Consider the following 23550-nt stretch of genomic DNA (forward strand, 5'->3'; position numbering starts at 1 on the left):
CACACACACACACACTATATATAACATTTATGTCTTATGTGATTAAATTAATTCCTTTTTTATTTATTAAATACAACCAAGACTATAGATAGGGCTCATAGTCAAGCTCATAGGTAGTTAATAAATTCTCTATTGAACTTTCTCTTCCCTCAGTGACCTATTTAGGTCACTGCATAGGACACTTATTTCAGACTTAGAATGGTACCCTGGGATTGAGTCTTCCTGAAGCAGGAAAGCTGGGGAAAAAACTTGAGTTTTCTAGGGAGTTACAACTCCTACAACTCTTGACTTCAAGTGGGTGGTGGTGGGGAGAAGAGGAGGAGTTCCCCTCATGCTTAAATTTTAGGAATATGTCAGGTGTGGTAGCACACACCTGTAGTCTAATCCCTGCTACCAGAGAAGGCTGAGAAAAGTGGATTACTTGAGTCTGAAGTTCTGAGCTACAGTAGGACAAGGGCCAATCAGGTGTTTGCACTGGGTCTGACTCTACAGGGGGAGCCTCTGGGATGGGGGGAAGTGGGTGCTAGTATGAGGCTGAGGGGTAAGGGCCATTGAGATGCCTAGGGAGGGGTGAAGTAGCCCAGGTCAGATACAGAGTAGGTCGAAGCTTCTGTGACAATTAGCAGTGAGAATGGTCCCTGAACTTTCAAGCCTAAGAGAGACAGGGAGACCCAATATTGATGGGGGAAGGGAGAGGAAGAAATTCTAGAAGTCTATAAATTTAGTACTAACGCAAAAATCTCATTTTTACAGAAATAGTTGGGTCTAAACTCATTCTGTAAAAAAAAAAAAAAATTCCATAAAAAATTAAATGATAACCCATGAAAAAGAAGGTTAAAACCCAACAACTTTAAGGATAATTAAATTTTCTCTGTGGAATTAATTCTTACCTCCAGGGGAGGTAACTGTCACACCTGCCAGGAGGAAAGAACTGAAAATAGGAAAAGAGATAGGACCAAAGAAAGAAACTGGAAACAGTGGTCATTTCAAGAAGATAAACTTTCTAAAGTCCATTTGATTTTGTTTTTTGGTGGGGTGGGGAGGGCTACAGCAATGTATTCTATTTTGGCTTTCACCCTAAAGAATAGTAACTAGCTGATAAGAGTTCTTAGCCTAACCTATAGTAGTCCTAGGGGAATCACTGTTTTGAGGGCCACCAGCATATAGATAAACAAATGGCAGAGAGTCCTCTATTGCAATGTGAACCATCCTGGTAACCAAAGCTTTATGAACATCTGGTAGTTTGTCTACAGCCTGGACTATGGAACTCCTAGTCAAGGAGAGCCTTAAAGACATCTTTTCAACCATTAATGCTTAAAGTATCATCAAAACAAGATTCACTGGATCAAACAGCACACAAGTTAAAAGCAAGATTCTACTATATAAATTTAGTGAGATTGTTAAATAGAAAACTCGTCCATTTTAATTCAAGAAACTCTATCAAGACTGTTGAACTCCAAGTTCAGATCGAGGCATTTTCCCCCCACTTTATTTTTCTTTCCTTTTTTTCCCAACATGCCTATTATGGAAATTTTTGCATAACTTCCTCTGTATAGTATATACTGCTTACTTTCTAAGTGAGTGAGGGAGAGAAATTGCCATTCAAAATTTTTTTTAAAAATGTAAACATAAAAAAATTCTTATTAAGGCTTTTTAAAAACTGCCTTCCCACCGAGGGAAGCTAGGCAGCCCATACTGGAAATAACCAAGATTTTGTTAGGTCTCTTTCGAGTTCTCTATGCTTCAACACCCACATAGCCAAGGAATGCTGAAAATAATCTGAGGCATGCCTAGAGCCCAATAAATGTCAGGAATCTGTAAACTGATCAGAACACTGGTTAGCCTGCATCACCAACTCTTGGATACATGATAAAAGTTGTGAAACCAGCACCCATCTAACAATTTGGAGAGGTGAAATCACTGCCTTGACTGTTTCACATATATCCTCTACCCCTCTAATCTCCTAAGGACAGGATTTATTTCATTCATTAAAGGCTTACTGACTGATCAGAAAGATCTTCAATTTGGAAGTATTGGGGGTAGGGGCAAAACACCCAAAAAGTTGCCTGGGCAGAATTCCTAATGGCAAGACTTCAGGATCCAGTCTAATGCCATTCTTCCATCACCCCAGAATCAAATGTTTCAATAACAGAAAAGTTCAAGAAGCTAAGAATCTGTATATACATAGGGCCACGAAAACTAGCTGTTCTCACCAGGTATCACCTTTCTGCTCTTAAGAACAAGAAAATTCTAAAAGGTGAATAAGGATATTTGATTTCTACATTTTGAACAGAGATAAAAATCCCAGTTTGAATGCAGCTAGCAGCTAAGACCCAAAGTTTTAAATAAAGTCAGTTTCTCCCCCAAAGTACATTTGTATAAAAGATAATATTTTAGACTTGCTCGTTGTACTAGCTTAGTTCTTAAGGAAGGTAATAATGATTAAATAGTGATAAGCAATATTTAAGTGCAAATGAATATGGTTCATGCATTAAAGATATGCTATTGAATGGAAAAAAATTAAGCAGAGATTTAATCTCATCAAGTCAGGTCACTGACCTAGGACAAATGAACCAAATGAAATAAGGTTAAGATGAGCTGAGATTGGCACAGGCATCCCCTTTCTGCTTTACTAAAATACTCCAAAATGTCCCTTTTAAAACACATAATATGCAATTGGGGAATGCCTGAATAAGTTGTAGTATATGAATGTAACAGAATACTACTGTTCCATAAGAAATGATGAGCAGGTAGATTTCAGAAAAACCTGGAAAGACTTACATGAACTGATGCTGAGCCAAGTAAGTAGACTCAGGAGAACATTGTACACAGTAACAATATTGTTTGATGACCAACTTTGATATTAGCTCTTCTCAGCAATGCAATATGTAAGACAATTCCAAAAGACTCATGATGGAAAATGCTGTCCACATCCAAAGACAGAACTACAAAGGAGGCTGAATACAGACTGAAATCTTTTCTCTCTCCCTTTTTGTTTCTTGGTAGTTTTCTGATTCTTCTTTCACATCATGACCAATACTGACTCCAGAAAAATGGCAGTACAATACACTTCCCTCCTTTCAGCAAATGAGTAACTATGGGTATGGAATGGAGCCCATGTTGTTAGACACGGTCAGTATGTTTATTTTGTCTAACTTTTCTTTTTTTTGTTTGGAGGGAAGTTCCATGGAAGCTAATGAACTGGGAAGTGATACAGATGTTTAAAAAAAACAACAAACCCAAAACAACTTATACATACACCTGTGCAAGTCATGAAAACACATACACACACATTTATTTAAAGAAGTACTTCAAGGCAAAAAGTAGCTCTATTTCCACTCAAGCGTTTTATTAGCAAGAAATTTGCTAACCAGAAATGGTGTGTCTAATGACCATAATTCCCCAAAGGTGTTTCACTTTTATATTCCCTATACATTCTCAAGCTGACAAAACTACTGGCATCATACACATCTCTGATGACTAACTTTTAAATATGAAGCCAGACAACTCATTACCTTTGAGACCCTGCTAACTGATATGGATGGTTTGGAATTTTTACATGTCCTAGAGATTTCCTGTCCCTCGATTCAGTAGGCTCTTCCATCTCTCACATGGCACTTTGAGGCTGTTTAGACATCAAGCCACAGATCTTCTCAAAATTCCTTGACCTGCTCCCTCCCTGGCAATCTCTTTACACAAACCAGCAGGTAGCTAAAATTAGAGAATAGGAAACTGGGCCAAGCTTGGTGACTAACCAGAATTGGCAAAGGCTAATAGGATAAAATGATTGTTTTTAATTTTCTTTAATTAAAATCTTCTAACTACAGATGACTTAAGGTCACCCAATTTCTCACGAGTTCAACTTGATAATTTCACATTTTCTGTTTAAATGCTATTCAGGTAACATATCCAGCAATATTCTAGGTAATTTCTCCCTCTGCCTCTTATGTATGGATAGTATACCCTCAAAGGGATTCTATATTTATCCTTCTGGTAAAAAAACAAATCAAAACATAGTTTTCAGGTATAGAGGCATGATATTAACCTTTGCTTAGATGGAAAGTGATATTAAACTATAGATTTGTTTCAACCATTCTGCTTATCCCATATCATATCCTGAAAGTAATACAAAGATACAAAGATTTATTTTAAAATAACACCTTCTGAAAAAAGTCAACCAAAGCTCACAACTTAAAAGGTAAGAAAACAAAAAAAATGTGCCAACTGCCACCTGCATTGTAGCTGATGTCAAGAATGTGCTGTAATGTGAATACTCACCCTAAATAACTGTGAAAATACAGACTGGAGAGGAAAAATGAAAGAGACAAACAGAAGAGACACATAAAGAACTGCTATGCAACCCGTTCTGCAGGTAGCTCTAAAGTTTTCTGGGTTTTGCTTCCTCTAGCTCAGCTCTGCTCTCAGGTACTTCCCCAATCCCTCGCCATTCACTCATTCTAAACTTGTTTTCCCCTTACTTCTAAAAGGATCTACAGATACTTTCATATTAAACATAGTACTAACAAAACATTTAAGAATAAAGCAGAAAGCTACAGAAGAGTTGGTCGCTTGACCAACCAGATGGAATGATGGGGTTCAGACTCTGGGAACTTTCTTGAACTCTCCTGGAATCTCCTCACTTAACCTGGCTTTTCACACTCAAATCTGTAGCCATGGTCTATTACTTCTTGGTTGCCCCACCTGCCTCCCACCTAGGTGCCCCCTAGTTGGATATCTCCTGATAGCCTCCAGCCTTTGACCCTCTTTGGATTTCTCCTCAAGACCCTTCCTAAACCCCTTCTCCCATCACCCTGGACTACCAGACCACCCCCCCAGATCCCTCCTATACTCTTTTTCTGTATTTAAGTTCCATCTCGCCTCCATGAAGGTGCTCAGATTCAATCTAGCTCGGACTCTGTCTAGCTGGGATTCTATCTGGAAATGCTTAGGTTCCTTAAGAGGCAATCCAATTTGGTGAATCTTTAATAAACTTTGTTTTCTCTGGCTTTAAGACGGCTTGCACGACCCAGACTGTCGGTATTTTGGGGTCCCCATCACCCCTGAACCTCGTCAGGAAGAGTAGATATTTTCTCCAGTCCTCTTACGTCTCAAAAAAACCAAACCAAAACAAAATTATGTAACAAAGATTAAGAAATTATAGCTGTACACACAGGACAAGACAACAAGAAGTCTAACAAGGCAAGACCCACAAATCAATTCTGGAGATTGTGTTTTGGGAGACACTCAGGGATTTCCCTACTGCTTTAAGTTCTTTGCCAGCACATCCTATTCTTGGCCTTCCCCCATTGTCCTGTAACAACAAGCAGAAAGCCTCGCCTTTACCTAACCTCAGGAATACCGGCAAACACGCCTGTATGTGTATCAAAGGGGGAGAACATGCTTTCTTTCTGCCTGGGGCAGACTTAGCTGAGCCAGTGAACTAAAGAACATAGGGAACTGGAGTAGGAGATTAGTGAGGATGGTTATACCAGGCCGGAAAGTAAGGGGAATGAAATTCAGCTGAGACGAGTACAGTCCTATCCCACCCAAACCTACCTGGATCAGGGACTAAGATGACTGTTAAGTAAATTCCTCTAAGGACTAGGACAGCACTGGGGTGTAACCATGGTAGGAAAGCTACTATTCATGGGTGAGGAGTCAGAAAGTGAGTAACAAGAAAAAATATCAAAACTACCGATGATTTCAAGAAGAACAAGTGTCTATTAAAAACTTAAGAGTAAAAATGATAAAGGTTGGAGAAGATGTAGGGAAAACTGGAACACTAATTCATTGGTGATGGAGTTGTGACCTGGTCCAACCATTCCAGAGAGCAATTTGGAACGATGCTCAAAGGGCTATAAAAATGTGCATACCCTCTGACCCAGCAATACCACTTCTAGGGCTCTATCCCAAAGAGATCACAAAAATGGGAAAAGGACCCACATGTACAAAAGTATTTGTAAATATTTATATTTCTATTTAGTTCTTTATGTGGTGGCCAAGAACTGGAAATTGAGAGGATGCTCATCAATTGAGGAATGGCTGAACAAGTTGTATGTAAATGTAATAGAATACTACTGTGCTATAAGAAATGATGAGCAGATGGACTTCAGAAAAACCTGGGAAGACTTACATGAACTGATGCTGAGAGAAGTGAGCAGAACTAGGACACAGTTACGGCCACACTGTGTAATGACCAAGTCTGATAGACTTAGTTCTTTCTCGGCAATGTAAGGATCTAAGACAATTCCAAAATACTCAAGATAAAAAAACTTAATCTCTGTTGCATAAGAAATATGGAGTCTGAATGCAGATTGAAGAATACTATTTGCTCTCTTTGTTTTTTTTCTCATGGTTCCTCCCACTCACGCTAATTTTTCTGTACAACATGTGAAAATATTCTTAATAAGAACGTATATGTCCTAGGAAGGGAAAAAGGAAGTAGGCAGAGATAATTTAAAACTCATGGAAGTGAATGTTGAAAACTAAAAGTAAATTAATTTATATAAAAAAAATAGAGTAGAAGCATATAAATCAACAGATGATGCTATAAGTAGAAGGAAAGATGAATACTAAAATATCCACAAAATTACAAACCTCTCTAAACAAATATTGCAAGCCAAAGGAAATCAGACAACACTCAATGAAACATGGAACCCTATGGATTCTCAAAAGAGCAAAGAACCATGGAAGAGAAAAATCAGAATCTTGAGAAGTCACAAGGGAACAAATGGCAGAATTTATGGGTAGCACAAGCAGAAATAATCAGTAGAATAGAAAAATTTGAATCCACAGTGGACAGTCTCTCCAAAGAAGTGGAAAACAGATTGGGAATTCAAATACATTGAAATAAAGGACAATCTGAAAGAAAAACAGAAAAAAGCAGTAACATTAAAAGAACATAAGATCTCTATACAAGCAAAACACATTGATTTGAAGATAGAATACATAGAAAGAAATTACAGATGTTCATAATAATCCAAAAAACCACAAACACCGTAATTCAAGATATAATACAAGAAAACTGAGGAGGACTTCTGAATATATAAAACAAAGAACTCAATTTGAAAGGATACTGATTGCCTCCAGAAGAAAACTCAATACTTCAAATTCTAAGATTTACTATGGTAACAATAGTTGTTGTCCAAGGACAACAAATTCTGCAAGTGATCAGGGGAAAAGATCATGAAGTATAGAGGAAAGAAAAGAAGCATTTATTTACACAGCATGCCAGATACTGTACTAAACATTTTACACGCATGTCCTTTGATCCTCACAACCCTGGAAAGTAGGGTTATTATTCCTCATTTTACAGTTGAGGAACCTGAGGCAAGCAGGCAAAAACTTACTTGCTCAGTGTCACTAGTTGTGACACTGTTAGTGTTGAAAGCCAGATTTGAACTAAGTTCTTTTTGATTCTAGGCCCAGCAATATATTCACTGTAATACTTAGCTGCCTCAGATTTGAAAAACATAAGATTAGTAGGCACCCATCAGAGACTGCAGAAGGGAATGGAATAATGTATTCCAAAATGCAATAGAAAATGACATACTATGCAAACCTGAGCCTAATCGTCAATGAAAAGAAGATAGACAATAAAAGAAATTTGAAGTGTTCTTAAGAAACAAAAGCAAACATGAGAAAAAAACAGAAAAAAAGAATCTATATGAAGAAACAGGAGTGGGTATTACTATGCACCTCAACTGAGTAGATACTAAGGCAATGCAATTATCTATGTTCCCTGGCAACTAAGCAAAAAAAACGGAAACAATGAATTGCATAGACTTCATTTTCTGATAGAAAGCAAACAAATTCATCAGCACAGGCAAAATATTTCATGAAATTAAAAACTCATCAAGAAATTTATAATGAAGATTTTTGTTTAAAGGATACTTAACACAGTGGACTATATCTTCAACTAGAGTCTGATGAGGGAGAACTGTTTAAATTGGCGGTTCTACAGGCAGAGGCCATGGTGTGACTTTGTAGCTCCATGAAGGCATTTCTAAGGACTGTGGGGATAAGCTCTAGCAACTCCTTTCTGGTAATTCAATTTAAAGGACAAAATGTGGGAGAAATCTATATAAACATTATATTTTATCCTGTTTTCCATATTGTCCTATTATAGGCCTGGATAACTAACTGCCCTGCTTGCTACCTTCCCATACAGCTGCCCAGCCCTATTTAATTTTGCCACTCTCTTTTGCTGCATACTGGGATGGTGCAGCTAACTACCACTAGTAATCACTGAATTCATGCTGAAATGCCCATGAAAGGTAATAAAAAACAAGAGCAGTACCAAGGAGTAAAAAGTGAATGGGAACAGGCTATCTGGGGAACTACATTAGCTATACTTTGCATATGAATCCCTCCCAGGTACCCCAGGCAAGGTTCTATTGTCCTACAGGGTCTCTCATGTCCTTTCTTTAAGAATCAAAAAGGGTCAGTCTCTCTCATCAGCTCCTGACTTAAAAGGTAACTGTAAAATAAATAAAGTTCAGGCTATCAAGAAGCTTACAATTTAGCTAGGACACACCAAGCGCATACTCATAAATCAGGAAAAAGCTAGATGACTGAGCTGAAACAAAGCAGAGGCCTATCACTCCCCTTTCACAATTATGCAGGGTCCGAAGAGGTGATAGGTCCAACTCTTCCTACCTGTAAGAAAGTTGAAAAGAACTACTCTTAACTGCTCATTAAGGTAGTTTGTAGTTCTATTTATAGGTTTGAGGGTTTGTTTGGGTTTTTTTTTTTGACACATTCTAAGAACAGGCTAGCCTCCCTTCCTACTTTGCTTCACTTGATAATGAAGAAATTTACAATTCTGTATCGGTGATGAAATCTTTAGATATGTTATTTCCCCAGTGTACAATGCTATGTGATATCAGTTTCTTTTTCTTGGAGGGGGGAGAGGAGTTATCATCAGTCGGTGGTGCTATGCAGTCTACACAAAGTAGTCTGTAATTTTTTGCATATTCTCTTATACACAGGCTCTGAGAGGCAGTCAATAATATCAAATACGTCAGAGAGGTCAAGGAGAATGAAGAATGAAATGAGGTCAATATATTCTCTAAGCCAGTAGTTCTAGTGGGGGGGGGGGGGGGAACCAAACACAGACTGCAAGGGGCTGAAGAAGTGAGTGGTGAAAAGGAGGGGCAGGGGGTCTAGATAACCAAAGACTTCATCAAATTTGATGGCCTTTTATTAGTTCTCCTCTTTGACCTCTCTACTGCACCTGACCCTGCTGATCATGCCCATCTTTCCTGAAACCCATTCTTCCCCTGACCTCTGTGCAATGTGATCTCCTTATTCTCTTTACCTCTCTGGCTGTGCCTTCTGTCTACCTTGTGGACTATTTTTTTCTATTCTCTAAAAGCTAACTATTCTAGGGTTCCATTCTTGGCACTCTTCTCACTCTCTCTCCCTTTCTGATTTTTTTCATTTCCACAACTTCAATGACCACTTATGGGCTGATGCCTTTCAAATCTCCACCTTGGGACCCAATCTCTCATTTGAAATCCAGAGTTATACTTCCAGCTCCTTTCTGGAATATGTATGTATTCAGCACCTCAAACTTACTAATCTTTCCCTTCAAATCGACTCTTCCCCCAAGCTTCCCTATTTCTGTTTATCCCTCTACTACCTTTCCAATCCTGTATTACATTACTCCTCTTCATAACTTCCAGTCTTACTAGCTTTCTTACAGAACCCTCCATCTCCAAAAGATTACAAGCTCCTTAAGGGCAGGAACAGTTCTACTTTTGTCCTTGTATTCTAGGTTCCTTGCACACTGCCCTCTTGTTCTCTATGTCCCTATTCCCAGTGCCACAGCTACAACCCTAGTTTCAGCCTGAATCATCTCCTGCCTAGGATATTCCAACTGCCTCTTGATTGATCTCCCTCTCTCCAAGCTCTCCTTATTCCAATTCTTCCTACACATACTGTGACCAGATTAAGATGATTGGAGTCATCTTTAAGGAATGGTCACATCCTTCCTCTGTCTAATCCAGATCTACTTTAGTTTTTATTCTTAGGATGCTGCTTAGATAGATATACCACTTCTGGTATAAAGGTATTTAATTCCTGTGTCTGTTCTCTAAACTAATACAGTGTACCTCTTTAAGCTCATTTCCACATTTTATGTGTACAACAAAAAAGAGTTTATAAAGCTACATTGGGGGAAAAGAGGCTCTATTAAGGGACAGCACTGCTGTGTGGAGTTCAGAGTGATAACTGATAATGATGGCAACAGAGGAAAAGTCCTTATTTTGCCTGCTTTCTCTGGAAAGGAAAATCAGCTTTGGATTATAACGAAGTAGGGGGAAAAAGGACTAATAGGGAGTTGAAAGATGAGGTTAGTAGAGAGATGTATCTGACCTTGAGGCATACAAGCAACCTGGCCTAGATAACCTACAGGAAGAACTGGTGGATATGACTGTGGACCATTGTGAATGATCTCTGAAAGACTGGAGAACAGTAGTGGCCAAAAACTGGAAATCAAAGGGATGCCCATCAATTGGGAATGGCTGAATAAATTACGGTATATGAATGTAATGGAATACTTTTGCGCTATAAGAAATGATGAACAAGAAGACTTCAGAGAGGCCTGGAAAGATTTATATGACCTGATGCTGAGTGAAAGGAGCAGAACCAGGAGAACTTTGTGCACAGCAACGACCACAGTGTGTGAGAGTTTTTTCTGGTAGACTTGGAACTTCATATCAATGCAAGGACTTAAAAAAAAAAAAATTCCCAATGGTCTTCTAAGGCAAAATGCCTTCCACATCCAGAGAAAGAACCATGGAATTCAATCACAGAATGTAGCAGATCATTTTTTTGTGTGTGTATTATGTTTTGGTTTGTTATATGATTTCTCCCATTCATTTTAACTCTTCTACACAGCATGACTATAGTGAAAATGTATTCAATAGGAATGTATGTGTAGATCCTGTATAGAATTGTATGCCATCTTCAGGAGGGAGAGGACTGGGGAGGGAGGGGGGAAAATCTAAATTTTATGGTAGTGATTGTAGAACGCTAAAAATAAATAAAATTAATATACATTAAAAAATAGAAAACTCAAAAAATAAGAAAAAAAAAAGAAACAAAGACTGGAGAACAGGACTAGGGGCACCAGAACTGGAAAGGGGCAAATGTTTCCATTTTCAAAAAAAGGGAAGAAAATGAAGTTAATCAACTATAAGCCAATGAGTTTGATTTCAATGCCTGGAAAATTTCTATAATGTATATATTTAGACAAGTAAGTGACAATTACACATCATATCACACTAACCCTTTTTGCCAAGATACTAGACTGGCAGATCAAGGTAACACAATAACAGTAATTTATCTACCTTTTTAAGCTACACAGCATTAAAAGGCTCTAATGGTATCTTGGTGGATGAGATGGAGTCTCAAGGATAGTACAGTTAGTTGGATACAGATCTGGCTAAATGGTCATTCAGAAAGAAAAGTCATATACTGCTTAATGTCAAATTGTAAGGAGTTCTCTACTAGAGTACCTTAGAGACTGAGATCCTTGGCCCTATGCAAGTTTGTATTTTATCAATGATTTGTAAGATGAAGGAATCATGACTAAGAGGCAGTATCTCTGAAAAAGATCTGGTAGGTGTTCAAAATGCATCAAGAGCAGCAATCAAAAAGGCTCATCTGATCTTAGTCTGCACTGCCCAAAACATCCTGAATGAAGTCAATAATACAGCCTCTCGGGTTCATTCTGGCCATGCTGTAGCTAAAACAATATTGAATTTTGGAGGCCACACTGGAAGAAGTACATTGGTAAGCTGAAGAATGGTCAAAAGAAAATGGCTAAGACAACGACGGGCCAAGGCCAAGTCATGAAGGCTGTTGAAAGAAGCATGGAAGGACTCATGATAGTCGTTTCAAAAACATGAAAGGCTGTCATGTGGAAGAAAGAGGACACAGCAAGTAGCAATGGTCAGAAGCTACAGGGAGGCCGATTTAAACTTGATGTAGGGAACAACAACCTAACAATCAGAGCCAGCAAAATACAAATGGAAGCAGGAACTCCCCCTCCTTAAAGCAAAAGCCAGATGACCCCTTGTCAAGTGTACTGTAGAAAGAACTTTGTGCTGAGTGTGGTATGGTAGAAACAGTACTGGAGTCGGAAAGACCCGTGTTTATGTCCTGTCTCTTGACACTTTCTGGCTCTGGAAAGACATAGGAAAGTCACGTATCTGTGCCTGTTTTCTCCTTTGTAAAGTGATGATAACCACATCTACAAGTATTCACCTCACAGAATTACTGTGATAATATGTATAAGGTGCTTTGGAAACCTTAAAGAGCTATATAAAAGTCCCTTATGATGGCTTCTCAGGGGCTGAGATTCTGTGGTTCCTTCACCTCTTTCTTCTCTGTAACACCCATGCATAGACAGAATGAATCTCAATTATTGTTTTTAAATCATCCACAGCATCCAATATAGGGGTTTGTTTCTTAACACCAAGGATCACAGGACTTGGAGCTGGAACAGAATTTAGAGATCATCGACCCTCGTTATTTATGGATAAGAAAACTAAGGTCTGGAGAAGATAAAATGCCTTGCCTCCAAGGTCAAACTGGTATTAAGTAGCAAAACTATAATTTGAACTCAGATCCTCTGACTCCAGAGCCAATATCCCCACCTTAATTAATTTATACTTAACATTGACTCTATAGTCAACATTCCCACCATTAATTATTCTTTCACATAAGTATACTTCCATAAGGAAAGTCAAATTTGGCACAGATAGGCCAGAAGTAGTATATGACTACACCAAACGCTTTTAACCCGAGAACATAATTCATTTTTGCACCACAAAGTGAAATACTACTAAAACTAGTATATGATCAAGAGCTAGGAGACACTCTATACAACAAACATGTTCAAACCCAGAAATAGAATTTTCCTGGCACTTGTAAGATAACTGCCAGAAGCAGCTCTCCCAGCTTTAATCAGCATTTGCTACAATACCCAAACATAGACAATACGTCACTTCAGCTCAGCTTAAACAGAGCAACAAAGACCATTTGCCACCCAGACAATGCTGTTGCGGGGGTGAAGCCAGATCAAATGTTGTTTTTTTTCTCTACTCTGTTCCAAAGTTATTTACGGTAAAAAACCTTCAGCATGACCCTTTCAGTCACAAGCAAAGCCTTATTCTTTCTTAACAACCATTCCTTTGATTTGAACATGGTTACACTGAACAATGAGGTGGGGACCCAGGATAAAGAAGATGACATCAGCCTCCTTCAGCCCAGAAGCTTGAGAGCTCAAGTTCTGGTTCTTGGTCAGCTGGCTGACTTCACAGAGCTCCACTGACAGAACAGTCATGTGGTGTGTGCATACACAGAGTCTGTACCCTGGGACTAACCACTAGTCAGCACTTCATATAAAAAGAACAAGCTTTAACACACTAATGACAATGTTTTAAATTTAAATTAAATTTCCCTATAAGTCATACTTGATTTCCAGGGCCAACACAAAGAAATAAAGTGGCAAACTCAAACTGTAAAGTATGTCTTTTTTTCTATCATAGCTAAAGAAACAAGCCAATCTCCACAGTTTAATATTAAGTATTAATTAACTCATTCAGTAAGTAAGAAACAATATTAAAATGACCACCTCTTTAAAGGGAAGCACAAGTATTAGTTTTTAAATTTAAATTTATAAGCTTGTTTGTAAAAAGACAAAAGAAAACTTGTCATTTATTACTTTAAGCCATTCAGCCCCCAGGACACTGAAGCCCAGGAGTTCCAATGACCAGGAGCCTATGGTAAAAGGGCCCTTCCCTCCCCTCTCCTTTAATCTCACCTACCCTTCAGTCAACAAATATTTATTCAAGGCTTTACCACGTGCCAGGTACTGTGATAAGGCCTGGGGATACAAAGAAATTCAAGAAAAAAGAAACTAGTCTTGGCCCTCAAGGATCTTATATTCTAATAGGGGAGGCAACACATAAACAACTTGGCACACGCAAGGGGGTGTGTTCTCTAGATAACAGGGACATGCAGCACAGTGGCATGTGGAAATAATATTATGCTTTGAGGAATGGTAACCAGACAGTAGAATGTATGGAGGAAAGTAAAGGATAAGAACACTAGAAAGGCAAGAAGGACTCAAGTTATAAAAATCCTTAAAAGCCCAACAGTTTGTTAGATCCTGGAAGGAAAAAGGAGTCACTGGAATTCAGTGACAGGGAGTGATATTGACAACTTTGATGGACTTAGCTCTTCTCAGCAATACAATGATCCAAGACAATTCCAAGAGTCATGATGGAAAATGCTCTCCACATTCAGAAAAAAGAACTATGGAGTCTGAATGCAGAATGCAACATACCACTTTCACTTTTTCTTCGTGGTTTTTTGCTTTTGTTCTCTTTCTTCTGTCATAATATGACTAATGTGGAAATATGTTTAACATGACTGTACATGTACCTATATCAGATTGCTGTCTTGGGGAAGGAGAAAAATTTGGAACTCATAATCTTATAAAAATCAATGCTGGAAAAAATAAAACACTATTTACAAAAAAAGAATATTGTGATAATTTTTTAAAAAAGGAAGTGATAGTGAATTGGAAAGCCCTGAGGCAGAGAGACCAATCAGAAATCTAGGGTAATAATCCAGGCAAGAGGTGATGAGGACATAAATGATCAAGTGAGGGCTTTTAAAGAATGGGGGAGGCATGGACATATTTTCAGGAAGCAGGGAGGGAGCCAGTAGACAGGGAGAGTCAGAAAATAAGAGCATGGAGTTGACAGTGCAGATAATTGTCAGAAAGGTCAGGAGATAACAGGGACAAATGTACACAGAGAGGGTTTGGCAAGAACTATCTCTTGATCAGAGACCAGTGTGAAAGAAGATAGTATGAGGAAATTCTCTGAATGATATGTAAGGGAGTGGGAAGAAGGGGGTTATGCTCACTAAATAGCCTCATTTTTTTTTTTTTGGTGAAATAGGAGTCAAGGTTCTCAGTTCGAAGGAAAGGAAGGAAGTACTATAGAAAGTGTGGGAAAAAAAGGTTATCAAAGACCCTGTGGTGAATGGAAGGGCTCATTTGCCTCACTATAGTAATGTGAGGTGCAATAACATAAATCTATAGTGGACAGAGTAAGAAAATTATTGTGATTTCCTCCAGCTCCATTCAGAAGCACATGAATAGAAGCAAAGTGGTAGGACTGATCCAGGGTTGGGGTTTGGCAAGGTATGTATTACTGGCAACTGGAAAAAAAGGCAGCAGACTTGATAGTAGAGAACAGTTTAACACTAAGCTGGTCCACCAAGGAGCTGAGAAAGGGAAGGGAGGAAACAGGTGAAGCATGATGGCCTGGGGATGAAAAGGAGTGGAGGAAATGTAGGTCACAGTGAGGACAAAGTTAGGAGTCATAACTCAGGTAAAAATGAAAAGAAAAAAGATTATGATCAAACGAAGGAATTTCAGTTAGTGAATATTTAAGTAGAATAGCTATAGGAAATAGCAATATCAAGGGTGAAACCACCTCTGTGTATAGCAGAGAAATGGTGTAGTTTATGGGAAACGAGTATGTTAAAGTTCCCTAGTATATGAGGGCAGGAGATGGGGAAGACAATTTAGTATAAGTAAAGGATTCAGGAAAAATGTCAATAAAAATAAATGATTCTGCTTCTGAATTGAAATCAAGAATTGTTCCCTTTCTTCAAACATGCCTTTTCTTGACAATATCTTGGAGGAGACATTTACTTGTTACGGTAAGTTGAATTGTTTTGATTCCAAATAAAAATTGTTTGAAAACTGCAGTTAAGAAAAAAAAAGCATTTGAAGCCTTTGGCGAAATGTTTTTCCATATGCCACACTGTCTCATTAACACTTTCAGTTTGGTCTTAGGTGGAGTATCAAAAATCTAAGCCTGGGCTGCTCTTGCAGTCATCTGGTTAGCTCTCCCTACTTATAAGCCACTTGGCAGTTATTTATTAGGGTCTCACATGTGAACAACACAAGGGATAATTTCATTATTAAATACATCATTAATTAGCATTTATGAGAAATAACTATTTCTAAGTATTAGATCAATGAGACTGTTAAAGAAGGTACTAATGAAATAAGTAACTCACGAGGGATTTGGATTAGCATTAGTTTTAGTTCCTCAGTAATGATTTATACACAATTTGTAAAGTCTTTCATAGAGGACTTTTCAGTGAAGCTTCCCCAGTACATATCACCCAAAAGCAGTTCTAGTTCTTGCAGTCATTTGACTGATTCTGGTATCCACCTGGCCAAAATTTTGTGATAAAAAACACATTTTTGGACAGGACCAAATGATTTCATTAATGGGAAATACACAAAAAAACCCCTGCCTCTAGAAATGCAGAGCCACACCTGATTTACAACTTAAAAGTCTTAGAGAGCTGCATGGGGGTCCTGAAATGTTAAGTGACTTGTCCAGAGTTGTTGGACTAATATACATCAGAGGTGGGAATAGAAGCCAGTCTTCCTTTGAACTTGATCCAAACACTTTAAAAAGTAAATTATCTTTTGCAATCATCTTTTTTTAATTATATTATGTTATAGAAATGTTTGTTTTATTCCATAAATTAAAATTTTTTTAAAAAAAGTAAATTATCTCTGGATCCTGTTAAGTTCATCTAATAGAAAAATTAAAATTCTCTTTACTTTGATTGGCAATGAAGCTCTTCATTTAACACAATATAAATGATGAACAGAACTACCCATAAACACAAATTTTTATGAGATATAAATCAAAAGAATTCAGCGTCCCTGCAGTCCGTAGCAGAATGTGAGCTCCTTGAAGGCAAGGACTATCTCACTTTCGAATTTGCAGTCAGTGTCTAACGTAATGCCTGGTACACAGTCGGCGACTAAAAAAAGTTTAGTGGATTTATATAGGACTTAAAGTCTACAAAGCATTTTACAAACATTATTTTCTTTCATAATCTTTTAAAGTTGGAAATACAGGATGATGACCCCAACAGGATATGAGAAACAGCATGATGTCCCCAAATCCCTACCCTTAAGTCCCCGGGTTCCTTATTCTCCCCCTCACTCTCCATCAACCAATTAGGTGCCAAATCTTGTCTACACTTCCCACATCATTTCAATCAGTCCCCTTCTCTCTACTCACACAGCCAGCACCCTAGAACAAGCCTATGACCTCTCACCTATAATATTTCAGTAGCCTCCTAAGTGGTCTCCCAGCCTCAAGTCTCTCCCCTCTCCAATTCACCTTCCACACAGATGCCAAAATGATTTTCCTACGGTGCAGATCTGACCATGTTATTCCATTAAATCAACTCTAGTAGCTCTCACTGTCTTCAGGATCAAAATTAGACTCTGTTTAAACCCTCCCCAACTTGGTCCTAATTTACACTCTTACTCCCTTTCTGTCACTCTGCTCCAGCCAAACTGGCCTTGGTGCTGTTCCAAACAAGAAGCACTTCCTTTAGAGACTGCCTAGTATGTAATCCCACCTTACCACTGATTCTGAGAATCTCTTGTTATTCAGAACTCTGCTTGGGAGATATCTTCGTAAAGCACCTCCTGATGCCCTCAGCTCCTCCTGCTACAAGAAATCTACCTTTTTATTTTTCATATAGTTCTGTAAACGCCATCTCCTCAGCTAGAACATAAGCTCCTTAAGGACAAGGACTGTTTATAGTTTGATGATCGGTTACTAAACTGCAACTTATGTCTAATTAACACTCAACTCTCTTCTGTCACAAAGAAGTTGTTTCTGGCCTTGGGCATCAAAAGCTACTCATTTGCCTGAATCCAACAGCAGATATACTTACTTATCTGTTGCTCTTGGCTTATGCTACTCAAACAATAAGTCTAAAAGAATGGGACCAGATACTGTAGTGGAAAAAGAGCTAAGGTGTAGTAGGAATGAGATCTCAGTCTGAATTTCAGCTGTGCCACTAACAGCTTTATGAACAGACCCTGAGTAACTCAATTTGCTGCTCTGAGTCTGTTTCCTCATCTGCAAAATAAGGAGATTAATACCTGAAGTACTCATTTCACAGGACGGCTGTAAGCCTAAAATGAAATAACGTAAGTGAAATGCTTTGTAAATTTTATAGCTTAGATCAGCATTTACTGAGTATCTACCATATCCAACACAAGGCAGGTAGACAGCTGACCTCAAAACTGGCTGTGTGACCCTGGGCAAGTCACTCAATCCCTTAGTGCTCCAAGGTCACAGAGAAGGTACAATGAGAGTCTCCTCCTCAAGGAGTTTCCTACAGTATTGAAATCAGTGCTGGGCACTAAGGAGATAAATACAAAAGAGAGATAGATGATTCCTGACTTCAAACTTACATTCTACTAGAAAGATACAACACAAGTTGGGGAGCGCTGGCCAAGCAACGGATCTTTGACCTAGGCAGTTGGGAAGATATACAAGGTGAGGTATACTGTCTCACCATTTCCAGTAGCAGGGATATTTAATTACTGTTTTCTTATCAAGAGCTGAAAAGTCTGTGGGGGTAAGGGAGAAGGGTAAAAGGGATTCCAACCCCCAGGAATAGGAGGGGAGATGACAAGATGCCCATGACAGCTAGGCCCTTTTGTCCTGATGAATGGGAGGAAGCATATCTGGTTGTAGCTAAAATAAGAGGGCTGAAGTAAGGACTGACTTACTTGACCTCCAATTTAGGTAGCACCACTTAACAGACACACAATGTAGTGTAGCCCAGGCCTAGAAAAACTGGAGACTCCATTAACTGAAAGCCTTGGAGTCTCCAGAGCAAAGCTTTCCTTGTTCAGTACAACATTAGGATTCTGAATTCAGAAAGATAATACTTAGAATTCGTTGTGGTCAAAAGTATCCCTTACCTGCCACTGTCACAGAAATTTGTCTCAAATAGAATAGGAGATTCAGACTATCCACTCAGTTTTGAACCAAGAGGGGGAAAATACTATTAACATTTTACTGTGAAATAGTTAAGCACTCCTAAGATGTATCTTACTACTTAAAGTAGAGATCGGATATGGTCCTTGCCCTTAAGAGTCTTCTTTGCATAAGATGTATTATATAAGATGTCTTTTTAAAAATATTTGTATCTTCAGCACTTAGAGCAGTGCCTAGCACATAGTAGGTGCTTAATAAATGTTTACTATTGACTATTGTTGTATGGCACTGTAGAGCTATTTGCCTTTATCAGGCCCTCTTTCTATCCAACAACAAAACCTAAAGACACTGAGTTGGTGGTGTATGCCCTTTGACAAACTGTCATTTTACCATTCCCCAATGTATAGCTGAGAAATACTAGCTACATTTCTTGGGATCTCATCTTTGTTTAGCAGTAGACTCATTCAAAATGTAATGACATAATAAGTAGGGCAGCTAGGTGGTTAAGTGGATAGAGCACCAGTGCAGGGGTCAGGAGGACCTGAGTTCCAATCTCATCTCAGACACTTGACACTCACTAGCTGTCTGTGAGTAGGGCAAATCACTTAACCCCAACTGCCTCATCCTGGATCATCTGCAGTCATCCTGATGAATATCTGGTCACTGGATTCAGATGGCTGTGGAGGGGAAGTGAGGCTGGTGACCTGCAGACATTATTTCTCTGATGGCATGGTCTTCTTTGGCAACGAAGGACAAACAGACAGACAGACAGACAGACAGACAGACAGACACACACACACACACACACACACACACACACACTTACTTTCTCTCTCTCTCTCTCTCTCTCTCTCGCTCTCTCACTAGGTAAATCCAAAACACTATTACTGTTCTACTTAGGTGTCTTGTACTGACAGAACCATAGAATCAGATATAAAACCCCCATCTCTGCCACTAAGAAGCCATGTGACTTGAGGTAAGTCGCTAACCTTCCTGAGTTTCAGTTTCGTCATCTCTCCAGTGAATCCTGATCCAGAGCAACGACACCAAACTCAAACAGAAACAGGCCACGAATCCACACGTGAGGACCCTGGCAGGCGCATACGGAGAGTTCTAAAACACACTATTATTTGTGCTTTATTACAGTTTTTATTAATTTTGTTCAATATTTCCCACTCACTATTAGCCTGGTATGGGCCACAGTCCTAAGCGTTGTGGGCCACATGTTCAGACAACTCTGATCTACATGGCTTTAAGGTTCCTTTCAGCTTTAAACTTCTGAGTCTATGAGATGCTGTAACCATGAACTTCCACTTTAAAACTGAAATATGAACCCCACAGAGTCATATCTGAGCCTCTAAAATTTCTCCCCAATCACTTTCTTGATCCATCTAGAGTAGACAAAAGTTTGCGGTAGGATAGTAACTGAAGAAAAGACCACTTGTAACAAAAGGTAGAACAAAGAAAAGGGAGCGGGTCTTTTATTTATGTGCCATGATAAACTCAAATAAAAAAGTTTTACACCAATGGCTGGGTACCAAGACCTCAGACACAAGTCATGGTCTTACAGAAACTCTGAAAAACTATGTGGTAAGCCTTTGAAACAACTGAAAATAATTGCCTTGCCCTAGAATTTTTTGCTTTGTTCACAGGGAAGTTCTATTCCTTTTGTTTTTTTTTAAAGAAATCATGAAAGGAAAAAGCAGAGTAAGCTAGTTCTAGTTCAAAAAACTGCTACTGAGGGTGGTGATGATTCATTCATTTTCATCCCGAGTGCCAACTATGTGCAAAGAATTTCGATGATGATGAGGGAGCCACGCAGATGAATATGATCCTTGCTCTTCATCTGAAATCTAGACGGGAAACTAAAACAGTGTAAAAATAACTGTGCTACAATAGGGAGTGGAGTGTGCTCACTGGATGAGAGGTGCACCTGGACTCCAGCTTGCTGCCTTGACTTGGGGCTTCCTGTAACATTGTGGGAGCCTCTCCTACAGCAAAGCTGCCCTCACTCTTCGGTGTGAGCGGGGGTAACCAGCTGGGGTGGGGGGCAGACACCCCCCACCCTGACCCCAGACGCTCACCCAAAGCATGGGAGACCAGATGGCAGCCAACAGCTGGGGGACAACAGCGGGAAGACAGGCTGCTGTTCCTGGGGGGTCAGGTTCGGAAGGGGAAGGCATCGAGATGCAGAAAGTGAACATCCCCTCCCCCAAGTCCTCCCCAAACACTAAAAAATAGAATGTATTCGTCTCCTTTCCCCGAGTACGGCAGTCCCCCCGAACATATGGAAGTCCCCACTATGACTAAACCGCACTCAATTGGAAGTTCTGAAACGGGGAGGAATTTCTGAGATAATCTAATCCACCACCACCCCACCCCACCCCGCCTTTTTTAACAGATGAGGAAACTGAGGCTGATGGAGGAGAAGTGGTTTTCTCAGGATCCCGCGGGCAGCGAGGGGGACCCCCTGCTGGGGATGTGACCAGCCGGCGGGGAGCCTGCCGCGCCTCCTGGCAGGGGGCTTCTCTGAACCACCAGGGACAGGCCACGGGAGCCCAAACCCGGGGACGCCCTCAGACTGGGCCCCGGCCCCGAAGAGGCGGGACAAGGGCCGGGGCACTTCCGGAAAGTTCTCCAGCTCCGGCTTTCGGGCAGGGGTCGTGCGCCCCCGTTCCCCTTAACACGAAAGGGGAAGCGGGTGAGGGGCTGCCCCGCTGACACGCCCCAGGTGATCCCCGCGGCCCGGCCCAGTCCCTAGGCCTAGGCCTCGGCCCGCCCAACCCTTGCACCGCGGCCCGAGTCCGTGCCCGACCGCGGGAGCGCCCTCGCGGGCTCGCGGCCCGCTGCTCCCCCGCACCTTGAGGTGGGTCCGCAGGCCGCCGGCGCCCCCAGACTGGTCGGTGATCTCGTACTCGCCCGTCACCAGCAGGTCCTTGTGGATCTCCTCTCGAAGGCACTTGCGGGAGTTGACGGGGAGGTGGAAAGAGATGGCGAGGACCGAGCTGGGGCCGAGCAGGAGCAGGAGCAGCAACGCCAGCGGGCCGGGGCCGCGGAGAACACGAGGATCAGACAACCGGGACATGGTGCTGGCGACCGCTTCGGCTGCAGGGGCCTCCACCGTGCCGGAACCGGGGGACCATGGGACCAGCCTCCGACACAGAGACGCCGCCGACGCCATCTTGGAGACTGGCAGACGGCGGGTAGGGAAACCTGGAGAGAAAGCGGACGAGAGCAAAAACACCGACAGTCGCGCGAAGCAGTACATTACAGACAGGGACTTGAGCTAAATGTCAGTGGCTTAAATTCCTGCATTTCTGATATTGTAGACGTCGCTATCCGCCATGATTACTAAGGGCAACCCTGGAAGTAATTTCTCTCTAATTTCCGGAAACTGTCCCCGAGACTTCTCGGGTCACTGATACCATCACAACCAAGCCCCAATGGGGAAAGGCCACGGAGTCGTTCTGAGGGCCCGCCCCGCGCGCCGGCGCTGACTATGTGGCTGCCGCTGCCGCTCACGCAGGCCTGGGCCTCGGCGATTGGGGCGCTCCAGACGTCTCCAGAGAGCGGGCTTTACAGCCTGTGCTGGAGCGCGGGGTCACGGACGCAGGCCCGAGGCGGGGCGTCGGGGGTGGTGGTGTGCTGATGCTACCGAGCGCCCCAAAGTCCTGGGGAGGAAGCCGGGACCGGAAAGACTCCTCGTGAGCTGGGCCTGCGTCTGAGCCCGGCTGGCCTGCAGCCTCCGGGGAGAGGAAGGGCGCCGGGGCTGGGCCGGGTCGGGCTGGCCTGCTTGGCCAGCTGGAGAGGTGTCGGCGAGGCGCCCCTTCGGGCTCTGATCCCCTCCCCCCAGGGCCCGATATTGTGGAAGTGAAAGCCCGATACGGGGGAGGTTGTGGGTGACCCTCGGAGTGTGCGCTAGGCACGGGGGCTGGTACCTGCGGAGAGTGTGTGTGTGTGTGTGTGTGTGTGTGTGTGTGTGTGTGTGTGTGTGTGTGTGTGTCTCTATGATGTGTGTGTGTGTGTGTGTGTGTGTGTGTAGGTGAAAGTCCCGTCTATAAGGTGTGTGTGTATGTGTGTGTGTGTAGGTGAAAGTCCCGTCTATAAGGTGTGTGTGTATGTGTGTGTGTGTGTGTGTGTGTGTGTGTGTGTGTGTGTGTGTAGGTGAAAGTCCCGTCTATAAGGGGGGTGTGTAGGTGAAAGTCCCACCTCTAAGGTGTGTGTGTGTAGGTGAAAGTCCCATCTATAAGGGGTGTGTGTGTGTAGGTGAAAGTCCCGTCTATAAGGTGTGTGTGTAGGTGAAAGTCCCGTCTACAAGGGGGGTGTGTATGTGTGTGTGTGTAGGTGAAAGTCCCATCTATAAGGGGTGTGTGTGTGTAGGTGAAAGTCCCGTCTATAAGGTGTGTCTGTGTAGGTGAAAGTCCCACCTCTAAGGTGTGTGTGTAGGTGAAAGTCCCGTCTATAAGGGGGGTGTGTGTAGGTGAAAGTCCCGTCTATAAGGTGTGTCTGTGTAGGTGAAAGTCCCACCTCTAAGGTGTGTGTGTGTAGGTGAAAGTCCCGTCTATAAGGGGGGTGTGTGTAGGTGAAAGTCCCACCTCTAAGGTGTGTGTGTAGGTGAAAGTCTCATATCTAGGGTATGTCCATAGTTGAAAGTCCAGTCATTAAGGTGTGTGTATAGGTGAAA

General features: G+C 41.3%; 1 protein-coding gene across 1 annotated transcript in view; it reads right to left on the minus strand.

Moving 5' to 3' along the window:
* TMED10 (transmembrane p24 trafficking protein 10) overlaps positions 1 to 22311 on the minus strand; it is a 39813-nt gene extending 17502 nt beyond the window's left edge. Inside the window, exon 1 of the mRNA XM_072625011.1 lies at positions 21727 to 22311. Coding sequence (XP_072481112.1) covers positions 21727 to 22134 — 408 coding nt within the window. The 5' untranslated portion in view covers positions 22135 to 22311. The remainder of the gene's footprint in view (positions 1 to 21726) is intronic.
* Positions 22312 to 23550: the final 1239 nt, after the last annotated feature.

The sequence above is a fragment of the Notamacropus eugenii genome, chromosome 7 (genome assembly GCF_028372415.1).
Source record: "Notamacropus eugenii isolate mMacEug1 chromosome 7, mMacEug1.pri_v2, whole genome shotgun sequence".
In the NCBI taxonomy this organism is placed as follows: Eukaryota; Metazoa; Chordata; class Mammalia; order Diprotodontia; family Macropodidae; genus Notamacropus; species Notamacropus eugenii.